At 48.1% G+C, this 23,277-nt stretch overlaps 1 protein-coding gene across 2 annotated transcripts in view; it reads left to right on the top strand.

The window, feature by feature from the left end:
• The window catches only part of LOC134352664 (RAS guanyl-releasing protein 1-like), a 194,884-nt gene that overhangs the window by 133,768 nt on the left and 37,839 nt on the right, over window positions 1-23,277 (top strand). For both annotated transcript variants that reach the window (XM_063060016.1, XM_063060017.1), the window contains exons 4-8: window positions 4,413-4,475; window positions 6,755-6,886; window positions 9,009-9,162; window positions 15,788-15,961; window positions 21,443-21,559. In XM_063060016.1, coding sequence (XP_062916086.1) covers window positions 4,413-4,475; window positions 6,755-6,886; window positions 9,009-9,162; window positions 15,788-15,961; window positions 21,443-21,559 — 640 coding nt within the window. The remainder of the gene's footprint in view (window positions 1-4,412; window positions 4,476-6,754; window positions 6,887-9,008; window positions 9,163-15,787; window positions 15,962-21,442; window positions 21,560-23,277) is intronic.

Here is a 23,277-nt window from a genome sequence, read left to right as displayed (position 1 = left end):
GAATAATTTGTTGGCTGACAGAAGCCAGTCTACATTTTGGCTGTTTTATGTGGACCTCCCCCCGCAATCCTTGACAATTTTTGGTGGGGGTGATCTCAGGAGAGAATCCCTTTCTATTGCGCTATTTAGCTTTGGGGTCAGGTGGTATCATCTCTCTTCACCCTGAACACTGCACCTTCCAAGCGGACTCTTGTAGGGGGCGGGTTAGGCGAGAGTAACTGACCCCTCGACCTCCAGTTGTGGTCACCACCAGTCCTGAGGTTCCCAACATCCAGTTTTCCCAAGGCCAGCTCCAAACGCTTTAAACAATCAATGTTCTGGGTCGAGACCATGACCGGGAATTCTTTTCTACCCGGATTTGTCCGGGTGAAGAGCCTCAGATCGAAAGGTCGGCTGTTCATTTCCCTCCACAGATGCTGCCTGACCTGCTGAGGTCCTCCAGCATTTTGTGTGTGTTACCCAAGATTTTCCAGCATCTGCAGAATCCCCCTGTGACTTTGGTGTTGCGATGGGGGACAAAGAAATGGCCCGCGAACATTAGTAAGTATTTTGGGTCAGTCCTCACTGAATTACAGAAATTTAAGAGTGTCGGGAGCCAGGAATGAGTGCAGTCGCTGTTACTAAGGAGAAGGTGCTTGGGAAACGGAAAGGTCTGAATGTAGATAAGTCACCTGGATCAGATGGACTACACCCCAGAATAGCTAAAGAGATTGTGTAACCATTAATAATGATCTTTCAAGAATCACTAGAATCTGGAATGATTTCTGAAGGACTGAAAAATTGCCAATGTCACTCCACTCTTCAAGAAGGGAGGGAGGCAGAAGAAAAGAAAACATAGGCCAGTTACTGACTTCACTGGTTGGAAAGATGTTGGAGTCCATTATGAAGGATGAGGTTTTGGAGGCACATGATAAAATAGGCCAAAGTCAGCACGATTTCCTTCAGGAGAAATCTTGCCTGACAAATCTGCTGGAATTCTTTGAGGAAATAACAAGCAGGATAGACAAAGGAGAGTCAGTGGATGTTGTTTACATGGATTTTTCATAAGGCGATACGTGAGGCTGCTTACCAAGAACACATGGTATTACAGGAAAGATAAGACTAGCATGGATAGAAGGTTGGCTGATGGGCAGGAGGTAAAGAGTGGGAACAATATAGGGCTTTCCTGGTTGGCTGCCAGTGACTAATGGTGCTCTGCAGGGGTTGGTGCTGGGACTGCTTGTTTTCATATGTGTGTGATTTAGATGACAGAATTGATGGCTTTGTGACCAGTTTGCAGCCAATATGAAGATAGGTGGAGGGGCAGGTAGTACTGAAGCAGCAGGGAGTCTGCAGAAGGACAGACAGATTGGGAGAACGGACAAAGAAGTGGCAGATGGAATGCAGTGGGGGGAAGCGTATGGTGAGGCACCGTGGTAGAAGGAATAAAGATTTTTTTTTTAAGCGTGTTGTACCAGACATTCAGCCATTCTTGTCTGGTACGTGGTGTCAGGATTAACCGGGTCACGTTATGAACGTTCCTGACTCGAACCTTTGTATTTTTTACGAGGCCGAGTGGCCAGCTCGACACTCAACCCGGCACGGATGGAAAGCATGCTCGGGGGTGGCCCGACCAGGATTCGAACTCGGGAACCTTCGCTCTGGAGTCCGGCGCTGATCTCACTGAGCCGCCAGCCGGCCGGAATAAAGATGCAGACTATTTTCTAAACGGGGAGAAAATTCAAAAATCAGAAGTGCAGATGTTCCTGGAATGAAAAGGATTAATGTATGAGGAAGGTTTGCTGGCTCTGTGACTGTACTCGAGGGAATTTAGAAGAATGGTGGGGGGAGATTTCTTTGAGGAAATAACGGGCAGGATAGACAAGGGAGAGTCAGTGGATGTTGACAAGGGAAATCTCATTGAAAACAATCAAATATTGAAAGAGTGGACCACCAGAGATGAGACAGCCCATCGAGAACAGGAGCAGGTACTGAGCTGGCTTCAGAGCACCAATATTGGAGTCAAAGATCAGATTCAAACTTCTTGAACTTCCTGTAATGGGCCCCTCCCACCCTTCTGCCAGTCCCCATCCCCCCTTTCCCCTCTCTCACCTTATCTCTTTGCCTGCCCATCACCTCCCTTTGGTGCTGCTCCCCCCCTTCCCCTTCTTCCATGGTATTCTGTCCTCTCCTATCAGATTCCCTTCTCCAGCCCCGTATCTCTTTCACCAATCAACTTCCCAGCCCTTTACTTCATCCAGCCCCCTCATGATTTCACCTTGTGTTTCTCCCTCCCCCCCCCCACCTTTTAACTCTACTCCACATCTTTCTTTCTCCAGTCCTGCTGAAGGGCCTCGGCCCCAAACGTCGACTGTTTACTATCTTCCGTAGATGTCTGCCTGGCCTGCTGAGTTCCGCCAGCATTTTGTGTGTGGCTCGGATTTCCAGCGTCCGCGGATTTTCTCTCATTTGTGATCGGATTCAAAGATGAGCCTTTTTGTCACAAGTACATCGAAAAGTGTTGAGAATTTACTAATTTATTTATTAGAATACAGCATTGGATAGGCCCTTCGAGCTGCGCCACCCAGCAACCCCTGACTTAACCCTAGCCTAATCACGGGACAATTTACAATGACCAATTAACCTACTAACAGGTACGTCTTTGGACTGTGGGAGGAAACCAGAGCACTCGGAGGAAACCCACGCGGTCCCGGGGAGAACGTACAAACTCCTTACAGACAAATGCAGAACTCCGGTGCCAACATAGCCTGCTCACAACTTACTAAGCCTAACCTGCATACCTTTTGGAATGTGGAAGTAATCTGGAGCGCCCAGAGGTCACAGGGAGAACACACAGACAGTGATGGGAATTGAACCCCTGACTTACGGCTGGCGCTGCGGAGCATTTCGCTCACCGCTACACCGCCGTGCCAGGTTGATCGTGTCTCCTGACTGGCCGCCTGTTTGGTTGCTCGAGAAGCTCTCGGAGTTCACTTGGGCTCTGTAGGCCTAGAGAGAAGGCTGGAGGACAGGCGTAAGGGGTGATCACAGGCGCTGGGCGTTCCTGGGGCAGCAGACACACACTCTGCCTCGTCCCGTCCCCTGCTTCAACTCCTGTTCCTCCCCAACACGCAAGGTCATCCAACCACCCCATGGGAGCTCAGACAGAATCAGGTTTAATATCACCGGCATGTGCTGTGAAATTTATTGTCTTTGTGGCAGCAGTACAGTGCAATACATAATAATTTACTTCCTGAGAAAGCTAAAGAAATTTGGCCTGTCCCCTAAAACCCTCACTAATTTTTATAGCTGCACCGTAGAAAGCATTCTTCTAGGGTGCATCACAACCTGGTACGGAAGTTGTCCTGTCCAAGACCGGAAGAAGCTGCAGAAGATCGTGAACACGGCCCAGCACATCACACAAACTAATCTTCCGTCCTTGGACTCACTTTACACCGCACGCTGTCGGAGCAGTGCTGCCAGGATAATCAAGGACATGACCCACCCAGCCAACACACTTTTCATCCCTCTTCCCTCCGGGAGAAGGCTCAGGAGCTTGAAGACTCGTACGGCCAGATTTGGGAACAGCTTCTTTCCAACTGTGATAAGACTGCTGAACGGATCCTGACCCAGATCTGGGCTGTACCCTCCAAATATCCGGACCCACCTCTCGGTTTTTTTGCACTACCTTACTTTCCCTTTTCTATATTCTATTTATGATTTATAATTTAAATTTTTACTATTTACTATTGATTTGTACTCCAGGGAGCACGACGCGCAGAATCAAATATCGCTGTGATGATTGTATGCTCTAGTATCAATTGTTTGGCGACAATTAAGTAAAGTATAAAGTAATATAAAGTAAAGTATAATAGAAAAAAACTGTGAAGTACAGTAAGATATATATAAAATAGTTAAATTAAATAAATAGTGCAAAAATAGATATAAACAAGTAGTGAGGTAGTGTTTATGGATTAAATGTCCATTCAGAAATCGGTTGGCAGAGGGGAAGAAGTTGTTTCTGAATCACTGAGTGTGTGTCTTCAGGCTCCTATACCTCCTTCCTGATGGTAGCAATGAGAAGAGGGCATGTCCTGGGTGATGTGGGTCCTTAATGATGGATGCCACATCTTTGAGGCATCGCTCCTTGATGATGTCCTGGAGACTGTAGAGGCTAGTACCCCTGATGGAGCTGACTAATTTCACAACTCTCTGCAGCTTGCTTCGAGCCTGTGCTGTATCTCCCCACCCTCTATACCAGACAGTGCTGCAACCAGTTAGAATGCTCTCCACTGAGCATCTGTGGACATTCACCTGAAAGGAGCCGGGGAGTGAGCAGGAGGGGATGGATGGAGGCAGTCCACTCTGTTGGGGGAGCAAGTAGCAGTAATGGGGCAAACGGCCACAGCCTATCATCCTTGACTTCCAGCCACTTATCGAGACGCTCCAGGGGAGAAGCAGGTCCAGTTCCGGGTGAAGATCTGCCACTTTGTCAGGTAACTGTCACTTGCCACTTTGGTATTGGAACTCGGTTATTGTCGTCACGTTTTCAGATTTATATTTATTTAATTTGCTTCTCCATTTTTAGATTAAAATGTATTGATCACATGACGCTGTAACACGAGGTGAAACGTGTCCTTTGCACTCACAACCAACACACCCAAGGATGTGCTGGGGGCAGCCCGCAAGTGTCGCCACACGTCCCGGCGCCAACACGGCCTGCCCACAATGCTCGGCAGAACAACACAGAACACAGCACGCAACTAAACAACAAAAACAAGCCCCTTTCCTCCCCTCCCTCCCTCCAACCCATAAGGCCGTAAGCCATGGGAGCAGGATTAGGCCATTTGTCTCATCGAGTCTGCTCCACCATCTCATAATGGCTGATCCCCATTTCCCTCCCCTGCCTTCTCCCCGTAATCTTTCACACCCTGACGAATCGGGGACCTATCAGCCTCCACTGTAAGTACACCCAGTGGCCTGGCCTCCACAGCGGTCTGAGGCGACGAATACCACACCCTGCAGCTGAAGAAATTCCTCCTCGTCTCTGTTCTAAATGAACGTCCCTCTATTCTGAGGCTGTGCCCTCTGGTTCTAGACTCCCCCTCATCTATCTAGGCCTTTCAACATTTGATAGATTTCAAAGAGAACCCCCCCCAACTATTCTTCTAAATTCCAGCAAGTAAAGGCCTAGGGCCATCAAATGCTCCTATTCCAGTCCTTTGACCCCAGCACAGGCCGTCTTCTGTGGCCTTCAGCGGACTTGTGGATTCACAGAGACTAGGCCCCAACATCTCTGCGCACATCACGCGTACACTGAGATACAGTGAGAAGATTGTCTGGCAGATTCCTCGTACAGATAAGATCATTACACCGTGCAGTGAGGTTGAACAAGGTAAAACAACAACAGAATGCAGAATAACGTGTCACAGCTACCAAGAGTGCAGTGCAGGTAGACAGTATGATCCAAGATAACAATGAAGTAATTGTGAGGTCCGACTTCTGTCATACCGCATCATTTATTAGTGTGCTGGTGAAGGTGGGGGTGTCGGTGGGACAGGGTTAAGGGGATGTGGGCATCCTGCTACTGACCCACGGCTCACCCACCAGGCCACTGCCTCCCAGAAGAACAGGGCGTGAGCTGGGTCCTAGTGGGGCCGCTCCCCTCTCCTCCAGCAGCACCTCGACGGACACCTCCAACCCTGGTCGGTGTGGAGTTTGAGGGGCGAAGGGCACGTCCTGAATCCAGAAGCCAGAGAAGCATTATCAGGCCATTTGGCCCATTGAGTCCGCTATGCTATTCCATCATGGCTGACTTATTATCCCTCTCAACTTCAATCTCCTGTCTCCGACCAGCCAGAGGACCCAGCAACTGGGGGGGCAGGTGCTGCTGGTGATAACGCTTGAGGGCAACCTGGGATCAGGAGCAGTGGGCAAATAGCAGAGTGAGGGGCGAGCAGGACCTAGGCATTCAATTGCAGGCTTGGCCACGACCATAAGGAATGGTGGGGTAGGATCAAAGGGCTGAATGGCTTCGTCCTGCCCCTCTTTTCTACATCTCTGTACTGTGACTGATACAGACCCAACACGTCCGTGTCTCGTCTGTGTAGCGCTCAGCGCTGCAGTGATTGGAGCTTTTTCGGTGTGTGAGGGTGGGGCATGAAGATCACACTGAAGCTGGAGACTTTCACCCCTTCAAACCCGCTCGCCCCTTTCAGTGGCCGATCTTCTGCCTCGGCGCACTGACCTCAACCCCCTCGATTCCCGTGTCACTGGACATAGTCACATCCAACCTTGCTCCCCCAGGGATGAGCGAAGGACAGACCACTCCCTCACAATAAACTGTAAATGTCAACCCTGGACCGATTTTAACACCTACAGACTCTCTGTCAAGGACTCTTTACAACTCGAGCTCACAGTATTATTTTTATTTAATTTGCACAATTTATCTTCTTCTGCACGTTAGTCATTTGTCATTCAAGATACAAGATTACTTAACGTCAGTTCCAGTACCCTAGTGTGAAAGAGAATGAAATAACTGTTAGCCACGCACACAAAATGCTGGAGGAACTCAGCAGGCCAGGCAGCATCTATGGAAATGAGTACGGTTGACGTTTTGGCCCGAAACGTTGACTGTTCATAATAAATGACCTGCTGGAGGAATTCAGTGGGTCAGGCGACATCTGTGCTGGGAAGGAAATGTCGATGTTTTAGGTTGAAAGACCCACGTCGAGTCTGATTAGGCACTGACGTTGTTGACCCGATCCCTCCCCAGGTACTGGATTACCCACTACCCTGTGGTTTTCAACGTGGACTCCAAACTGGAGGATGTGATGGCACAGTTCTTGGAGCTGGTGAGAAGAGAAGGCGAGGAATCCCACTGCCAGCTCATCGACACCTCCAACATGTGAGCCAGTGGGTCGGTCTGGTGGGATTGGTGATTGGATTGGTGTGGTGAGATTGGTGTGCTGGGATTGGTGTGGTGGTGTTGGTGTGCTGGGATTGGTGTGCTGGTGTGGGTGTGCTGGGATTGGTGTGGCGGGATTAGTGATTGGATTGGTGTACCAGGATTGGTGAGGTGGTGTTGGTATGTTGGGATTGGTATGGTGGGGTTGGTCTGGTGGGATTGGTGAGGTGGTGTTGGTGTGGTGGGGTTGGTGATTGGATTGTTGTGGTGGGGTTGATCTGAGGGGATTGATGTGGTGGGATTGTTATGGTGGATTGGTGTGGTGGATTGCAGTGGATTAGTGTGGCGTGATTGGTGTGGTGAGGTTGGTGTTGTTGGGTGAACAGGGTTGGTTCTGCTTTGGTTCAGTCAGGAGTGGGAGAGCAGGACACGGAGGATGGTTCCCTACAGAGTAGTCCCACATTCTAACTCCTGCACAGAAAGAGTCACGGAGATCTGTGGCTTCGAAGTAGACTGTTCCATTCCTCTCCTTCCAGCCGGTGTCCAGGTCCGGCACTGCACGGTGCAGATCGAGTGGAGTCCATTGCTGGACACCCCAGCACCATGCAGCCCAACTACACAGAACCTTGGGCGAGGAGTGATACCACCATGTGTGCCCTGATGTCTAATCTGGGTCAGCAGGCAACAGGAAGTGCCCAGCGGTATTTCCTGATTGGCCTGAATTTGACCTGGAAATGGTCACAAGCGGGTTCATTGCACGATAAATCTATTTACAGTAGTTTTGCATTATAAAATCAATGTCAATTAATTAAATTCCCAGTTTTAATGTTTCACCTATCTGGGAAATCCAGTGGTTTCTTACAGCGGGGATCTGACAGGCTTCTTCGAATCCGAACCCTGCGGCAGATGATAATTAATGGAGGGTGGGCAGGCAGGAGAAGGGGCTGTGGAGGAGAAGTTGAGCGAGTGACGAGCTGAGGAGTGAGAGTGAATGAGGATGAGGGAGGAGTAGGTGTGAGTGAGGAGAGGAATGGAAGTGAAGAGGGTGCCATGGCACAGTGGCTTGCTTGGGAGGTGGGGGGGGGGCAGCAGAACGAGATTAATACTGAAAGGGAACATGACGGGAGAATGTGCGGGGCTGGGAGAAAAGAGGGGTTCATGGGTAGCACTTTCAGAAAGGCCCTCTTGACCATGAAGGCCTAAAGGCCTGTGCTTCACCAAACTGCGCTCTGATCACAATCCTTGGGCCAAATGCACCACAGAATGCTCGAGGCACTCAGCAGGTCAGGCAGCATTAGTGGAGGGGAATAAACAGTTGTCGCTTTGGGCCGAGGAGTGGAAAGAGAGGGGTTCAGAGGCCAGGAATAAGAAGGTGGGGTGGGTGAAAGGGAGAGAAGTACAAGCTGGCAGGTGATAGGTCGGACTAGGTGATGTTAGAAACTGGAAGCTGATAGGTAGAAAAACTGAAGGGCTGAAGAAGAAGGAATCTGATAGGAGAGGACAGTGGACCATGGAAGAAAGGGAAGGAGGAGAGGAACCAGAGGGAGGTGATGGGCAGCTGAGGAGATAAAGATTTCCTGCCCTAAGTTGTATTTCTTCCTATAACACAGTCACATGGACTTCAGTTTCAGAGAGAGAGCACTGCACGTGGCCAGGGCTATGTGGGGCTTCAGCACGAGAGACTGAGTCCATATACGGTGTCCGTGACTCTTCCTCTTCAGTCTCCAGCGTCCGTAACCCTGCCCACCCCCCCCACACACATCTGAGCAAACACACGACATTTAACGCTGCTGACTAGCACACTGCAGGCTGCAGGAGTGCCTGCTGAGGGGTGCAGACGCTGCAAGGGTGCACGGCATGCGGTTCTTCTTCCACTACCGGACAAGGAGGGACCAAGCTGGGTGAGGAAGCCCTTCAGTTATTGTAGTAAAATCCCACACCAAGGGGCCTACATGAGTGGCAACTATGCTCTTGGTTTTAAGGAATATAAACTCCTCAAAGCAAACGCAAAAATGAAAAAACCGCGCGGTTTATTCTCGAAAATATTTTTTTATTAGAAGTGAAGTTCTTTTTATAAAAAAAACTTTTCCTTCCCCCCCGCCCCCCCCCCCGCGTTCGGCAGTCACATGCAGGACTGGACGCGCAAGTACACGCTACACAGCACCCCGAACAACAACAAGAAGCGGAAAGTCTCGCTGCTCTTCGATCACCTGGAGCCAACGGAACTTGCAGAGCACCTGAGCTACCTGGAGTTTAAATGCTTCTGCCGGCTGTCGGTGAGTGTAGCACGGCCATCCCAGGGGAAGGGCCTTTGCAGGCTGAGCCAGCGTTCAATTGCCTGCCCCTAGTTGCCCTGGAGAAGGTGGTGGCGAGATGCCCTCTTGAACTGTTGCAGTCTTTGAGGTGTGGGTACAATACTTCGTGGTTGTGTGTCAGTGTGCATATTACAGAGAAAAAAAACATAGTGCTGTGTAGTTTTCAAGCTGTGTAAAAGTTTACTGCTCAAGGCAATGGTTGGTCTGCACAGCTGTAAAAAAAAATTGGAGAGGATGTTGCTCTTAAATGTCCTTAATGGACCTTTTTCTACCTCCACACCTGGCAGCGCGGTATACACACACCCACCACTCTCTCTGACATCCCCTCTAATCACAAATTATACCCTCCATGTTGGCCAGTTCCACCCTGGGATAAAGCTGCAAGCTCTCCACGTTATCTGTCCCCTCTTATCATCTTGAACACTTCTATCAAGTCACATCTCATCCTCGAAAAACCCTAGCTCACTCAACCTTTCCAGAAAGTCCACAGTGCTTTTAGAGAGGGTTTCAGGACTTCTTTGGAGATGACAGAGAAAGTTTTTTTTCACTTGGAGAGCGGAAGGTGTGTGAATGTACTGACAGGGTGATGGTAGAGAGAAATACACGGGGGGGTGGACATTTAAAGGCTTTTAGGTAGGTACATGGACGAGAGATGGGCTACGTGGGACTAGACTGACCTTGGAGTAAGTTAAAAAGTCAGCACAACATTGTAGACAGAAGGGCTAGATTTGTGCTGTAAATTCTATGTTCTATTTACTTCGGGTGAGACTAGAACTAGAGTCCATTGGTTTAGAAGGAAAGGCAAAATGTTTAACAGGAATCTGAGGGGGGACTTCTTCATTCAGACGGTGGTAACGGAGTGGAATGAACTGCCAGCAGAAGTGGTGGATGCTGGTTCAATTGTAAACTTGAGAAACAGTGCATCATTTCTTAATGCGTACATTACTAAATGACAATAAAAGAGGACTGCGTGTCCTCATAATCTAATCTAACTTTAAGAAAAGTTTGGATAGGTATATGGATGAAAGAGGCATTAAGGATATGGTCCAGGTTCAGATAGATGAAACTGGGCAGCTCGGACAAGGCTGGCATGGACTAGAGAGGCCAAAGAGTCCTTGTCTATGCGATAGTGGTCTATGATTTTGACTGTGACTGTATGGTCTATAACATCACCCGTTTCAGGAACAGTTACTACCCCTCAACCATCAGGCTCTTCTCTCAACTTCATTTGCCCCACCTTTGAAATGTTCCCACAGTACAGGACACCATAGAGTGATGCCAAATAGGTGGGAAACGCCCAGCTTGCACGTCTCCATCCTCCCCAGGCACGCTTTCTGGCCCTTAGGATGTGAGGCCTTCGCAAAACAGCTCTATATTTTGGCCTTTAGCTCCCTTATAGCTAGGAGGGCGCTTTTGTTTAAATGGAAAATTGTTTTTCCTCCTGCTCATGCTCAATGGTTATGCGAGGTTATGTCATGCTTAGATTTAGAGAAGATTCATTGTTCAATTTCTGAATCTTGTCAAGACTTTCAAACATTGTGGGGACCCTTTCTGAATTATTTTCAAAACTTTCAAAACCCTCAATTCATTGTTTAAGTTCAGATGTTGGCTATAATTATTTTTTTATTAAACAAGAAGGTATTTTACCTTTCATCTCCTTAATAAACAGCTTTAGTCTTGGTAGAGGTTAGACTTTTTTTAAATAAATTAGTATGTTTCAATATAATTATTAACTAACACATGAATATGGGGTAATGAGATTGTTATTATGAATAGATATAATGTAATTGGTAGTTTTTAAAAAATCTTTTTTTGACCTTTTATATACACTTTCTTGTACTCTGTATTCTTCTATGTAGAAACTAATAAAAATATTGAAAAGGAAAAAAGAAATGTTCCCACAACCAAAGGACTCACTTTCAAGGACTCTTCATATCATGTTCTCGATATTTATTGCCTATTAATTTTCTATTATTATTTCTTTCTTCTTGTATCTGCAGTTTGTTGTCTTCTGCCCTCTAAGTGCCCAAGATGGTGCGGTCTTTCATTGATTCTGTTGTGGTCATTATTCTACAGATTGATTATGGCCACAAAAAATTGAATCTCAGAGTTGTATATGGTGACATAGATGTTCTTTGATCATAAAATTTACTTTCAATTTTAAAGACTGGCCCAGAGACGATAGAGGAACGATGATATGTTTCCAAGTCAGGATGGTGTGTAGCTTTGTGGGCAATTTCCAGGTGGTGGTGTTCCTCGTGCTCCTGCTGCTCTTGTCTGAGCTGGTAGAGGTGGTAGGTTTGAAAGTTGCAGATGGTATAAAGTGCTGTGCAGGTTCGGTGGTGGAGGGAGAGGGTGAATAGTTGTGGGTGGAGTGCCCATCAAGTGGGCTGCTAGGTCCCAGATGGTGTCGAGCTCAATGACAAAGCTGCACTCGCCCAGCTGAGTGGAGAGTGTTCCATCACAATTATGTCTTGGGCCTTGAAGATGGAAGGCAGGCTTTGGGGAAATCGGAAGTGGGTTAATCCCCTGAGGATTCCCAGGCTCTGACCTGTCCCTGTAGCCACACCCTGTGTATGTCTAATCCAGGTAACCCCCAAGAGACACATATGAAAGTTGCTGGTGAACGCAGCAGGCCAGGCAGTATCTCTAGGAAGAGGTACAGTCGATATTTCAGGCCAAGACCCTTCGTCAGGACTAACTGAAAGAAGAGATTTGAAAGTGGGAGGGGGAGAGGGAGATCCGAAATGATAGGAGAAGACAGGAGGGGGAGGGATAGAGCCAAGAGCTGGACAGGTGATTGGCAAAAGGATATGAGAGGATCATGGGACAGGAGGCCCAGGGAGAAAGAAAAGGGGGAGGGAGGGGAACCCAGAGGATGGGCAAGGGGTATAGTCAGAGGGACAGAGGGAGAAAAAGGAGAGAGAGAGAAAAAGAATGTGTGTATAAAAATAAATAATGGATGGAGTACGAGGGGGAGGTGGGGCGTTAGCGGAAGTTTGAGAAGTCAGTGTTGATGCCATCAGGTTCGAAGCTACCCAGACGGAATATAAGGTGTTGTTCCTTCAGCCTCCAAGAGAATTGTTATTGTACTTATTTGTTTAATTTAGTGATAGAGCGCGAAGTAGGCCCTTCAGGTGGTTTGAGGCACGTTGCCCCAGCAACCCTAACCCCAACCTAATCCCAGGAGAACATATAATGACCAATGACCAATAATATACCCGGTATGTCTTCTGACCATGGGAGGAAACCGCAGCACCCAGGGGAAACCCTTGCATTCCACAGGGAGGACATGCAGAGACCCCTTACAAAATGGCGCCAGAATTGAACTCTGAACTCCAGAACGCGCCCGAGCCGTAATAGCGTCACACCAACTGCTACACTACCCTGGCGACACACACAAAATGCTGGAGGAACTCAGGAGGCCAGGCAGCATCCATGGAAATGCCGAGTTCCTCCAGCGCTTTGTGTGCATTGCTAGGATTTGCAGCGTCTGCAGATTTTCTCGTCCCTGATGCTACCCTGACGCCCAATTGATTGTGGGGGGTTCAGTAGTGGTAGTGCCATTGAATTTCAGGGGGTGAGAACTGCATTACTTGACCAAGGAGGATTAAGGTTATTGCGGACCCTTTGGTGGGGTAATTGGACACTGTATATTGCCCCTAGTGTCTAGCGTAGTGGTGGAATCTGGGAGAGAATAGATTGCAGTGAAAATGTGAGGAATGGGATGTTCCATGGGCTGGCAAAGACCTGATGGGCTGAATGGACTCCTGCATGAGAAGAAAATGTGGAAAAAGAAGCCGTAGATTTAGCATAGGGAACATAATGAGCAGAAACAGGCCACTCACCCCCTTGTGTCTGGTATACCATGGGCAACCTCATATCCCAGCGGTAACCATATATCTTCTGGTTACATAAATGTCAGCTGCAGGGCATCAGACTCTCTGGGGCAAATGGAGGAAAACCTTCTCGTTGCAAATGTGGCCACTCCCACCACTTCCCACAGGGTGCCAGGTCCCACTGGCCATCGTCCTTGGCCACAAAGCCCCACCATCACCCACCTTTAGCCGGAAAGGGGGCGCACTCACGTCCAAAATTCGGTCGCGGTTTCAATTCCCAGTCCAGAGGTTCGAGCTCAGGCCGCAGGCTGACATTTAGTGCAGTCACGAGGGAGCCCATCCCTGTCAGCACCGCCATCTTTGCTAAGCCAGGACCCAGTCTGCCCGTCAGGTGGACGAGAAGACATCGCTTGGAGGAAAAGCTGCAAGCATTCTCTTCGTTACCAACATTTGTCCCAAAAAATATTTTCTGCATTAATTCTGTCTCTGGGAGCTTGCTGTGCACATTGGTAGCCAAATTGCCTACCTTAGTTATATTCCCTGCCCAGTGCATCACTGGCACCAGTCTACACGCCATCAAAGGCGTATATTGTATATTTAGCAAGCTACCAGAAAAAGGACAGCAATATTATAAAGGATCCCACAGGGAGGACGTACAAACTCTATACAGATGACGTCCGAATTGAACTCCGAGCTCCAAAGCATTGCGTGGAATTGAACCTGGGCTAAATTTGCCGTCTGTTTACAGGAGCGCTGTGCGTGTACCGTGAGTGCTTCACACCCCTGGTGCGTCCTTAGAAATCGTATCGCGACTTCCACGGGTGACCTGTGGTCAGAGGGTGAGACCAGTCACTGTTGTCAGGGGTGAAACTTTGCTCTTGCTCTCTGCTCTGCCCGCTTTGGAGCTGAGGCACCCCACTATCAAGATAATAGGATAGGTACAGGAAGGTAGAACATAGAAATCTACAGCACATTACAGGCCTTTCAACCTACAATGTTGTGCCAATCATGTAACCTACTCTAGAAACTAACTAGAATTACCCTATGCATAGGGTAATGGAGCTCCATGTACCTATCTAGTCATAGACATAGTCATACTTTATTAATCCCGGGGGAAATTGGTTTTTGTTACAGTTGCTCCATAAATAATAAATAGTAATAGAACCATAAATAGTTAAATAGTAATATGTAAATTATGCCAGTAAATTATGAAATATGTCCAGGACCAGCCTATTGGTTCAGGGTGTCTGACCCTCCAAGGGAGGAGTTGTAAAGTTTGATGGCCACAGGCAGGAATGACTTCCTATGACGCTCTGTGTTGCATCTCGGTGGAATGAGTCTCTGGCTGAATGTACTCCTGTGCCCAACCAGTACATTATGTAGTGGATGGGAGACGTTGTCCAAGATGGCATGCAACTTAGACAGAAAAGTCTTATCGTATTCGCCTCCACCACCGTTGCCAGCATCCCATTCCACGCACCCACCGCTCTGTGTGTGGAAAAACTTACCTCTGACATCCCCTCTGTACCTCCTTCCAAGCACCTTAAAACTATGCCCCCTCATGTTAGCCATTTCAGCCCAGGGAAAAAAGCCTCTGACTATCCTCTCATCATCTTATACACCTCTAACAGGTCACCTCTCATCCTCCGTCGCCCTAATGAGGAAAGGCCAAGTTCACTCAACCTATTCTCATAAGGCATGCTCTCCAATCCAGGCAACATCCCTGTAAACCTCCTCTGCACCCTTTCGGTAGTATCTATAGTACAGATGTTGGAAAAGGGCGAGCAATGTCGTGAAGGGTCCCACCCACCCCAATTAGGGGCTGCTGGCCCCACTCCCATCAGGGAAGAGGCTACGCAGCATCCACACCAGGACCACCAGGCTCAGGAACAAGCTGCAAGGCTGACCAACGCTTCCACCCACTACCACTACATACACACCACCTCGCAGGACTTTGTGTGCATACAATTACTGTTTGTCTAGAACAGTTACTTGTACATTGAGTTTTATAAAGATTGCTTTCACATTTATATTTATTGTGTTTTTGCTATACTGTTCTTGATGCTTATTGTGTTTCATTATGCTGCACTTGACCCGGAGTAACAATTATTTCATTCTCCTGTACACTTGTATACTTAAGAATGGTAACAAACCTTCTTGAATCTCAAAACAGTGGACAGAATTAAATAAGTGGATTCACTACTGCAAGGTAGCGTAGTGGTTAGCACAACGCTTTACGGTGCAGGAGACCTGGGTTCAATTCCTGCCACTGCCTGTTAGGAGTTTGTACATTGTACCGTGGGTTTCCTCCGCGTGCTCCGAGCCCAAAGTAGCTTAATTGGTCATTGTAAATTGTCCCCTGGGTTAAATCAGGTGTTGCTGGGAGCATTGGGCTAGCTACCTGAAGGTTGTGAGTTCGAGCCCCAGCCAACGGAACGTGTTGTGTCCTTGAGCAAGGCACTTAATCACACATTGCTCTGGGACGACACTGGTGCCAAGCTGTATGGGTCCTAATGCCCTTCCCTTGGACAACATTGGTGTCGTGGAGAGGGGAGACTTGCGGCATGGGCAACTGCTGGTCTTCCATACAACCCTGCCCAGGCCTGTGCCCTGGAGAGTGAAGACTTTCCAGGCGCAGGTCCATGGTCTCGCAAGACTAACGGATGCTGGGAGCTGTATCTTAATAAATAAATATTCTTTCAGGGTTTCATTACAGGCTGTCTGTAATCACCTCTCCTTTCTCCCAGTACCTGGACTACAGGAGCTACACGGTCTGCGGTTGCGTGCGAGAGAACCCAGCGTTGGAGCGGGCTGTGTCCCTGGTGAACGGCATCTCCCAGTGGGTCCAGCTGATGATCCTCAACAGGCCCACTCCGGCCCAGCGAGCAGAGGTCTTCACCAAGTTCATTCATGTTGCTCAGGTACTAACCTCGGGGCTTGGGCGCCCTTACTCACTGGGGCAACCGAGCTGGATTTAAGGCTCGTCAAAAATAATCACTTTTATTCTCTGAAGAGTTGCAAGACATGTGATTAAATTAAGGATTCACCACCTTCCCAATTCTGGTTCTCCAGGGATCCTTCTTCTCTGTAAAATCTATTGAAGCACAAACTAGTGACCCGCGGACTGATCTTGGTCACCGCCGATCACTTTCCCAGAGGAGCTTCTCTCTTTGCAGGCTTCTCACTGATGAACTGCTTGTTTATTTCTTCATCTTACTCGTCTGTGAAGAGACCGAGGCTTTTGAGTCCCTTCTGTGCAGTTGTATAGACACAAGAGATTCTGCAAATCCCAGACGTGAGAAAATCTGCAGATGCTGGAAATCCAGAGCAACACACACACAAAATGCTGGAGGAACTCAGCAGGTCAGGCAGCATCAATGGAAAAGAGTAAACAGTCGACGTTTTGGGCTGAGACCCTTCCTCAGGACAGGAATGAAAGAGGAGAAGTCAGAATAAGGAGGTGGGAGGAGGGGAGGAATAAGTACAAGGTGGTGGGTGATGGATGAAACCGGGGGAGGGGGAGGGGGTGAAGTAAAGAGCTGGGAAGTTGATTGTTGAAAGAGATAAAGGGCTGGAGAAGGGGGAATCTGATAGGAGAGCGCAAAAGACCTTGGTAGAAAGGGGGAAGGGGGAGAAGCACCAGAGGGAGGCGATGGGCAGGTAAGGAGATAAGGTGGGAGACGGAAATGGGAATGGCGAATGGTGAAGGGAGGGCAATTACTGGAAGTTAGAGAAATCGATGTTTGTGCCATTGGGTTGGAGAGGCTACCCAGACAGAATATGAGCTGTTGCACCTCCAACCTGAGTGTGGCCTCATCGTGGCAGTAGAGGAGGCCGTCAACTGACATATCAGAACGGGAATGGGGTGTAGAATTAAAATGGGTGGCCGCCGGGAGATCCCACGTTTGTGACGGACAGAGCTCGGCAAAGCAGTCTCCCCGTCTATGTCGGGTCTCACCAATATGCAGGAGGCCACAACGGGAGCACCAGATACAGTAGATGACCCCAACGGACTCGCAGGTGAAGTGTCGCCCCCACCTGGAAGGACTGTTTGGGGCCCTGAATGGTAGTGAGGGAGGAGGTGTAGGATTCTGCAGACGCTGGAACTGCAGAACAACAAATGCTGGATGAAATCAGCAGGTCAGGCAGCTCTATGGAGAGGAATAAAGTTTCAAAGCCTCAGGCCAAAATGTCCCAATGAAGGGTCTCGGCCTTTATTCCTCTCCATGGACGCTGCTGAATTTGTCCAGCATTCTATGTGTGTTGCTCTGTACAGATTTAATGACTTGACCTCTCCAGCTATCACAGTGGGATACGAACTCACATCTCCAGGTCAACGGCTTTGTAGTTCAGTGCAGCTAGAAAGTCCAGGACAGAACCAGGCCACTCATCCTCACTACTGTGTAGACTGAGTTTGTGTCTAGTGCGATTAGGTAAATCTTTGGAATTTGTTGCCACGAGCAGCGGTGGAGGCCAAATCTTTGGGTGCATTTAAGGTAGAGATAGCCAGGTTCTTGATTAGCCAGGGCATCAAAGGGTATGGGGAGGAAGGCAGGGGAGTGAGGATGACTGGAAGAATTGGATCAGCCCATGACTGAATGGCGGAGCAGACTCGATGGGCCGAATGGCCTACTTCTGCTCCTATATCTTATGGTCTTATGATTAAGAGAGTGCGTTTCCTTATGTGGGATAATTGACAATGGCAGATCGCTGTTTAAATATAAGGAGTTTCCCATTTAAAACAGAGAAGAGGCTACTTTGCTCTCTCTCAGTGGTTGGTGAGTCTCAGACCTCCCTTGCAGTGCAGTGGGAGGATTCTCAGAGACAGACAGATAACTCAATAATCAAACAGAGAAAGGTTACTGTGGGCTTGGTTGGAATAGAGAGTTGAGGTCTCAGTCAGGTCTCATTGATCTCGTTGGCTCTTAATTCTTGTGTCTATATGGGATAATGACCCCTTTTCCCTGGCACTCAGAACATGTGCTACACCTCCTCCCTCGCCACCATTCAGGTGAGCCAACACTTCACCTGTAAAACTGTCGGGGTCACCTACAATGTGCGGCCTCTCTACATCAGTGAGAGACCCGACGCAGATTGGTGGACTGCTTCTCCGAATGCCTCCACTCCGTCCACCACAAGAGGCGGGATCTTCTGTTGGCCACGCACTTTAATGCTTCTTCCCATTCCCATCCTGACACGTCGCTTCATGGCCTCCTCTGCTGACAAGGTGAGGCCGCTGTCAGCTCGGGGAAACGACACCCCACATTCCATCCAGTTAACGGCATGAAGATTGAATCCTCGACCTTCTGGTAATTCCTCCCACCCCCCCCCCTTTCTCTCTTTCATTCCATTCCCCATTCTGGCTCCCCTTCTCTTCTCCTCGTCTGCCCATCACGTCCCTCTGTTGCTCCTTCTTCTTTCCTTTATCCCATGGTCCACTGTCCTCTCCTATCAGATTCCTTCTTCTTCAGCCCTTTGCCTTTTCCACCTATCACCTCCCAGATTCTCTTTTCATTGCCCCTCCCCCACCCACACACCAAGCTTCACCTATCACCTACCAGTCTGTTGTCCTCCCACCCCCACCAACCTTCTTGTTCTAGCTTCCTTCCCAGTCCTGATGAAAGATCTCGACCCGAAGCTCCGACTGTTTAATAGGTTTCATTTGGTACATTTGGGGAGGGGGGCACGTGGCCAAGTGGTTAAGGCATTCATCTAGTGATCTGAAGGTCGCTAGTTCGAGCCTTGGCTGAGGCAGCATGTTTGTGCCCTTGAGCAAGGCACTTAACCACACATTGCTCTAGTGTCTGTGTGAGGAGTGGCGCCCCACACAGACTTCCAATCTGTGCCTTGTAAGGCATGGAAATGCCCGACACAGGCCTCTCATGGTCTGAGTCGACGTTCCCTCCTCCCCCCTCCTCCCTCCCATTGGTACACTTAATGTCAGAGAAATGTATACAATATACATCCTGAATTTCTTTTTCTTCGCAAACATCCACCAAGGCAGAAAACATGGATGTTGCCTGACCTGCTGAGTTCCTCCAGCATTTTGTGTGTGTTGCTCTGGATTTCCAGCGTCTGTGGAATCTCTTGTGTTTACAATGTGCACATCTTGAGGGAAGGGGGAAGTGAAACAGGAACCAGCATCTGGAGTGTGTCTCTACAGAGAGCAGTTGTGACTGGGAGATACTCCCCCTTCCCAAAGAGAGAGTCTTTTTGTTGAGAAATGCAAAAAAACATTATTTCCGTTGCAATGTTGCAAGTAATCATTTGTATCTCGGTCCATGTGATCATGCTACATGCTTGCAAGCATGTAGGTGGTTGCCACAATAACGATGAGGTCACCTCTGAGATCAACATCAGGCCAAGTCATCTCTGGGGCAGTCTTTATTTTCAGTTTTGGATTATTATTACTGAACAAAGATGTATTTTTTTCTGACTCTGTCAAAAATCTGCAACGTTCACAAATGCAGAGTAGAAACATAGAAAACCTACAGCGCAATACAGGTCCTTCAGCCCAAAAAGCTGTGCTGAACATGTATTTACTTTAGAAATTACCTAGGGTTACCCATAGCCCTCTATTTTTCTAAGCTCCATGTACCTATCCAGGAGTCTCTTAAAAGACCCTATTGTATCCACCTCCACCACCGTCGCCGGCAGCCCGTTCCACACACTCACCACTCTCTGTGTAAAAAAAACTTACCCCTGACATCTCCTCTATACCTACTTCCAAGCACCTTAAAATTGTGCTCTCTCGTGTTAGCCATTTCAGTCCTAGGAAAAAGCCTCTGACTATCCACATGATCAATGCCTCTCATCATCTTATACACCCCCATCAGGTCACCTCTCATCCTCCGTCACTCCAAGGAAAAAAGGCCAAGTTCACTCAACCTGTTTTCATAAGGCATGCTCCCCAATCCAGGCAACATCCTTGTAGATCTCCTCTGCACCCTTCCTATGGTTTCCACATCCTTCCTGTAGTGAGGCGACCAGAACTGAGCACAGTACTCCAAGTGGGGTCTCTGACCAGGGTCCTATATAGCTGCAAAATTACCTCCCGGAAATATTTGGAAATCTACTTCAGATGTTCTGAAAAAAGTATGATCGGAATATATATTATTGTCAGAAGAGTTTAGACTGCGGAAGTCAACTTTTCTATCAGTAGGTCTTCCAAGTTGAGTTTTTTTTCCCGACAGTTATTGTGTAAAAATGGAAAATCCAGTCCTGAGATTTTGATGTTTCTCTGCGGCTCGTTGGGGGTACTGTAGCGGGTAGTGCTGCTTCTTCCCGGCTCCGGTGACCCAGGTTCGAATCCAGCCTCGGGGTGGATTTGGCACATTCTTACCGTAACCGTGTGGGTTTCCCCTTGGTGCTGCGCTCTCTCCCACGTCCCAACGAGGGAGCTGATGGGGAGTTTTTTAAAGGAGGGCGGATGCGCGTGTAAGAGCGAATAAGCCAACGGGACATAAGAGGGGGAATGTGGCAGAGGGGATCACTCCAGGTGTTGTGTCATGTACCCCATGACGGGTTAAAGATCCAGCAGAAATTGAAAACACTTTGGAGTCCAGTATTGCTATTAACTAATGGTATTTATTAGTAACTACGCAATACAGTAATATAAAATCAGATATTCAAACAGGTTAGCAATGATAATATATATAAGTAAATGTGGAATATGAAAATCAAGCTTCTTCAAGTCTAGGGGTAAATAGATAGTCTTACGAAGATGAGTAAAGTTCAGTTCGTGGTATTAAGTTGAGTAGAGATGGAGAGAGAGAGAGATTTGAGTCTTCAGGCGAGCTGACGCCGTCGATCTTCCCCTTGTCCTCCGAAATCTTTTAGAAGTCACTGGCTGTGACCACAACAAATGGGGCCGTTCTTCTGTGGTGGAATTATCAACCCAGGCGAGGGTCGGACACGCGAATAACTCCCCACCGGTCACACCCTTTTCACACTGAGAGAGCCGCTGATCGATCCGCCTGATCGATCCTCCAAAGCCCACCTTTCCTGTGGGCACAACAAAGCTCACTCAGTGTCCAAAACCATGTGTCTGTGAGTCTATCATCTGACCTTCTATTTATCTCACCGTGCTGAATACTAGCTGTCCATCAAGCAGCTCCTCCCTTCTCTCTCTGTAAGAACTTGGAAGCTGCTAGGGTCCTTGCAAAAGTGTGAACAAACTGTGAGCAGTCTTCGCTTCTCTCTCTCTCTCTCTCTCTCTCTGTCTCTCTCTTTCTCTCTCTCTCTCTCTCTCTCTCTCGCTCTCTCTTTTTAACAAGGTGTCTATGTTCCACCACTCTCTCTCTCTTTTAAAAGCACAATTCATAGGGGTAATTCAGGACCCCGTCACAGTTGTAAGAAGGATGATAAATGTTAAGGTACATTCAGCCTGTGTTCTCCCACAGAAACTCCGGCTACTCCAGAACTTCAACACACTAATGGCAGTGATTGGAGGGCTGTGTCACAGTGCCATCTCGCGACTCAAGGAAACCAGTTCCTACCTCTCCCAGGACGTCACCAAGGTCTGTCTAGTTACTCACCCATCTCCCAATTACCTCAAAGCTGCTTCTTGTTCAGGCAGGGGGGTGGGGGTGGGTAACAGGGAGCCTGAGAACTTTAAACAAAAACAGGAAATATTGGTAAGAGTGTGTAACAAGCTGACAGCACGAGTGATGCATGCAAGCTCGATTTCAACACTTGAAAGAAGTTTGGATAGGTACATGGTTGGGAGGGGTGTGGAAGGTTATGATCCCAGTGCAGGTTGATGGAAGAAGGCAGTTTAAACGGTTCGGCATAGACCAGATGGGCCGAAGGGCCTGTTTCTGTGCTGTACTTCTCTATGACTATTCAAAAAGGCAAAAGTGCTGGGCAGGAGGTACAGAGTTAGTGTATTGAATCATGAATTCTCAACCAATGAGTATCCTGTTCAGGGTCAGGGTGAAAGAATTTTTTTGATGATACCAAATTTACCAGTGGGGTGCTGAGAGAGTGAGAAGGTGTCTTGGGCAGAAAAGTGTTCACGGACTGCTTTTAGACGGTCAGAATCAAAATGAAATTTATTATAGACAGTGTGTCACCATAAGATTTATTTTCTTGAAGGCACTTACAGAAAAATAGATACATACAATAGAATTTATGAAAAATCTATATACATAAACAGAGACTGATAAACATCCAATGTGGAAAAGAAGACAAATTATGCCAATAAAAAGTGATGTTAAGAACATGAGATGTAGAGTCCTTGAATGAGAGTCTGTAGTTTGTGGTATCAGTCCAGAGTTGAGGTGAGTGAAGTTATCCACACTGGTTCAGGAGCCTTATGGTTGTAGAGTAATAATTGTTCTTGAACTTGATATCTGGGACCTCAGGCTCGTGTGTCTCCTGCCCTATGGTAGTAGTGAGAAGAGGGCACGGCCTTGACAGTGAGGGTCCTTGATGGTGGATGCTGCCTTCTTGTGGCAGTGCTCCACGTAAACATGCTCAGTGGTGAGGAGGGCTGTGTTAGGCACTTTTTATAGACTTTACAGTCCTTGGGCTTTGATGTTTCCACAGCAATCCGTGATGTAACCAGTCAGGATACTCTCCACTGTGCATCTATAGAAGCTTGTCAAGGATTTTGGTGTCGTGCCAGATCTAGCCAGGGCAATGCTGTGCCTTCTCTGTGATGGCATTCATGTGCCAGTCCGAGATCAAGTCCTCAGATACGATAGCACCGCAGAATTTTAAGCTGCTGACCCTCTCCACCTCCAATCCCCTGATGAGGACTGGCTCTTAGACCTCCTGCTTCTTCCTCCCGAGGTCAATAATCAGCCCTTTGCTTTTGCTGGGCTTTCAGTGACAGAGGACTGGATAACGGGATTTAATTTGGAGAAGTGCAAGGGACTACATCTGAGAAGGGGGAAGTAAATTGGAGGTACCGGGGGACCATGGATAGAAAGGGTTGGGCAAATAGAGTTTAATCTGGATAAGTGTGAGGTGAGGTGTTTTGGGAAGACACATGAGGGTAGGACTTCCACAGAGAATGGCAGGGGTCCTGTACAATGTTGTGCAATAGAGACACCTTGTAGTACAAGTGCTACAATTTCCCTAAAAGTGGTGTCCAAGGGAGACGGGGCGGTGAAGAAGGCTATTGGCACACTGGCCTTTGTTAGTCAAGCAGTGAGTATAAAAGTTGGGACGTTTTGATGCAGTTTTACAAGATGTTGGTGAGGCTGCATCTGGATTATCGTGTTCGGCCTCA

This window comes from Mobula hypostoma, chromosome 10 (assembly GCF_963921235.1).
Source record: "Mobula hypostoma chromosome 10, sMobHyp1.1, whole genome shotgun sequence".
Lineage (NCBI taxonomy): Eukaryota > Metazoa > Chordata > Chondrichthyes > Myliobatiformes > Myliobatidae > Mobula > Mobula hypostoma.
This window is presented reverse-complemented; position numbering and strand designations above follow the sequence as displayed.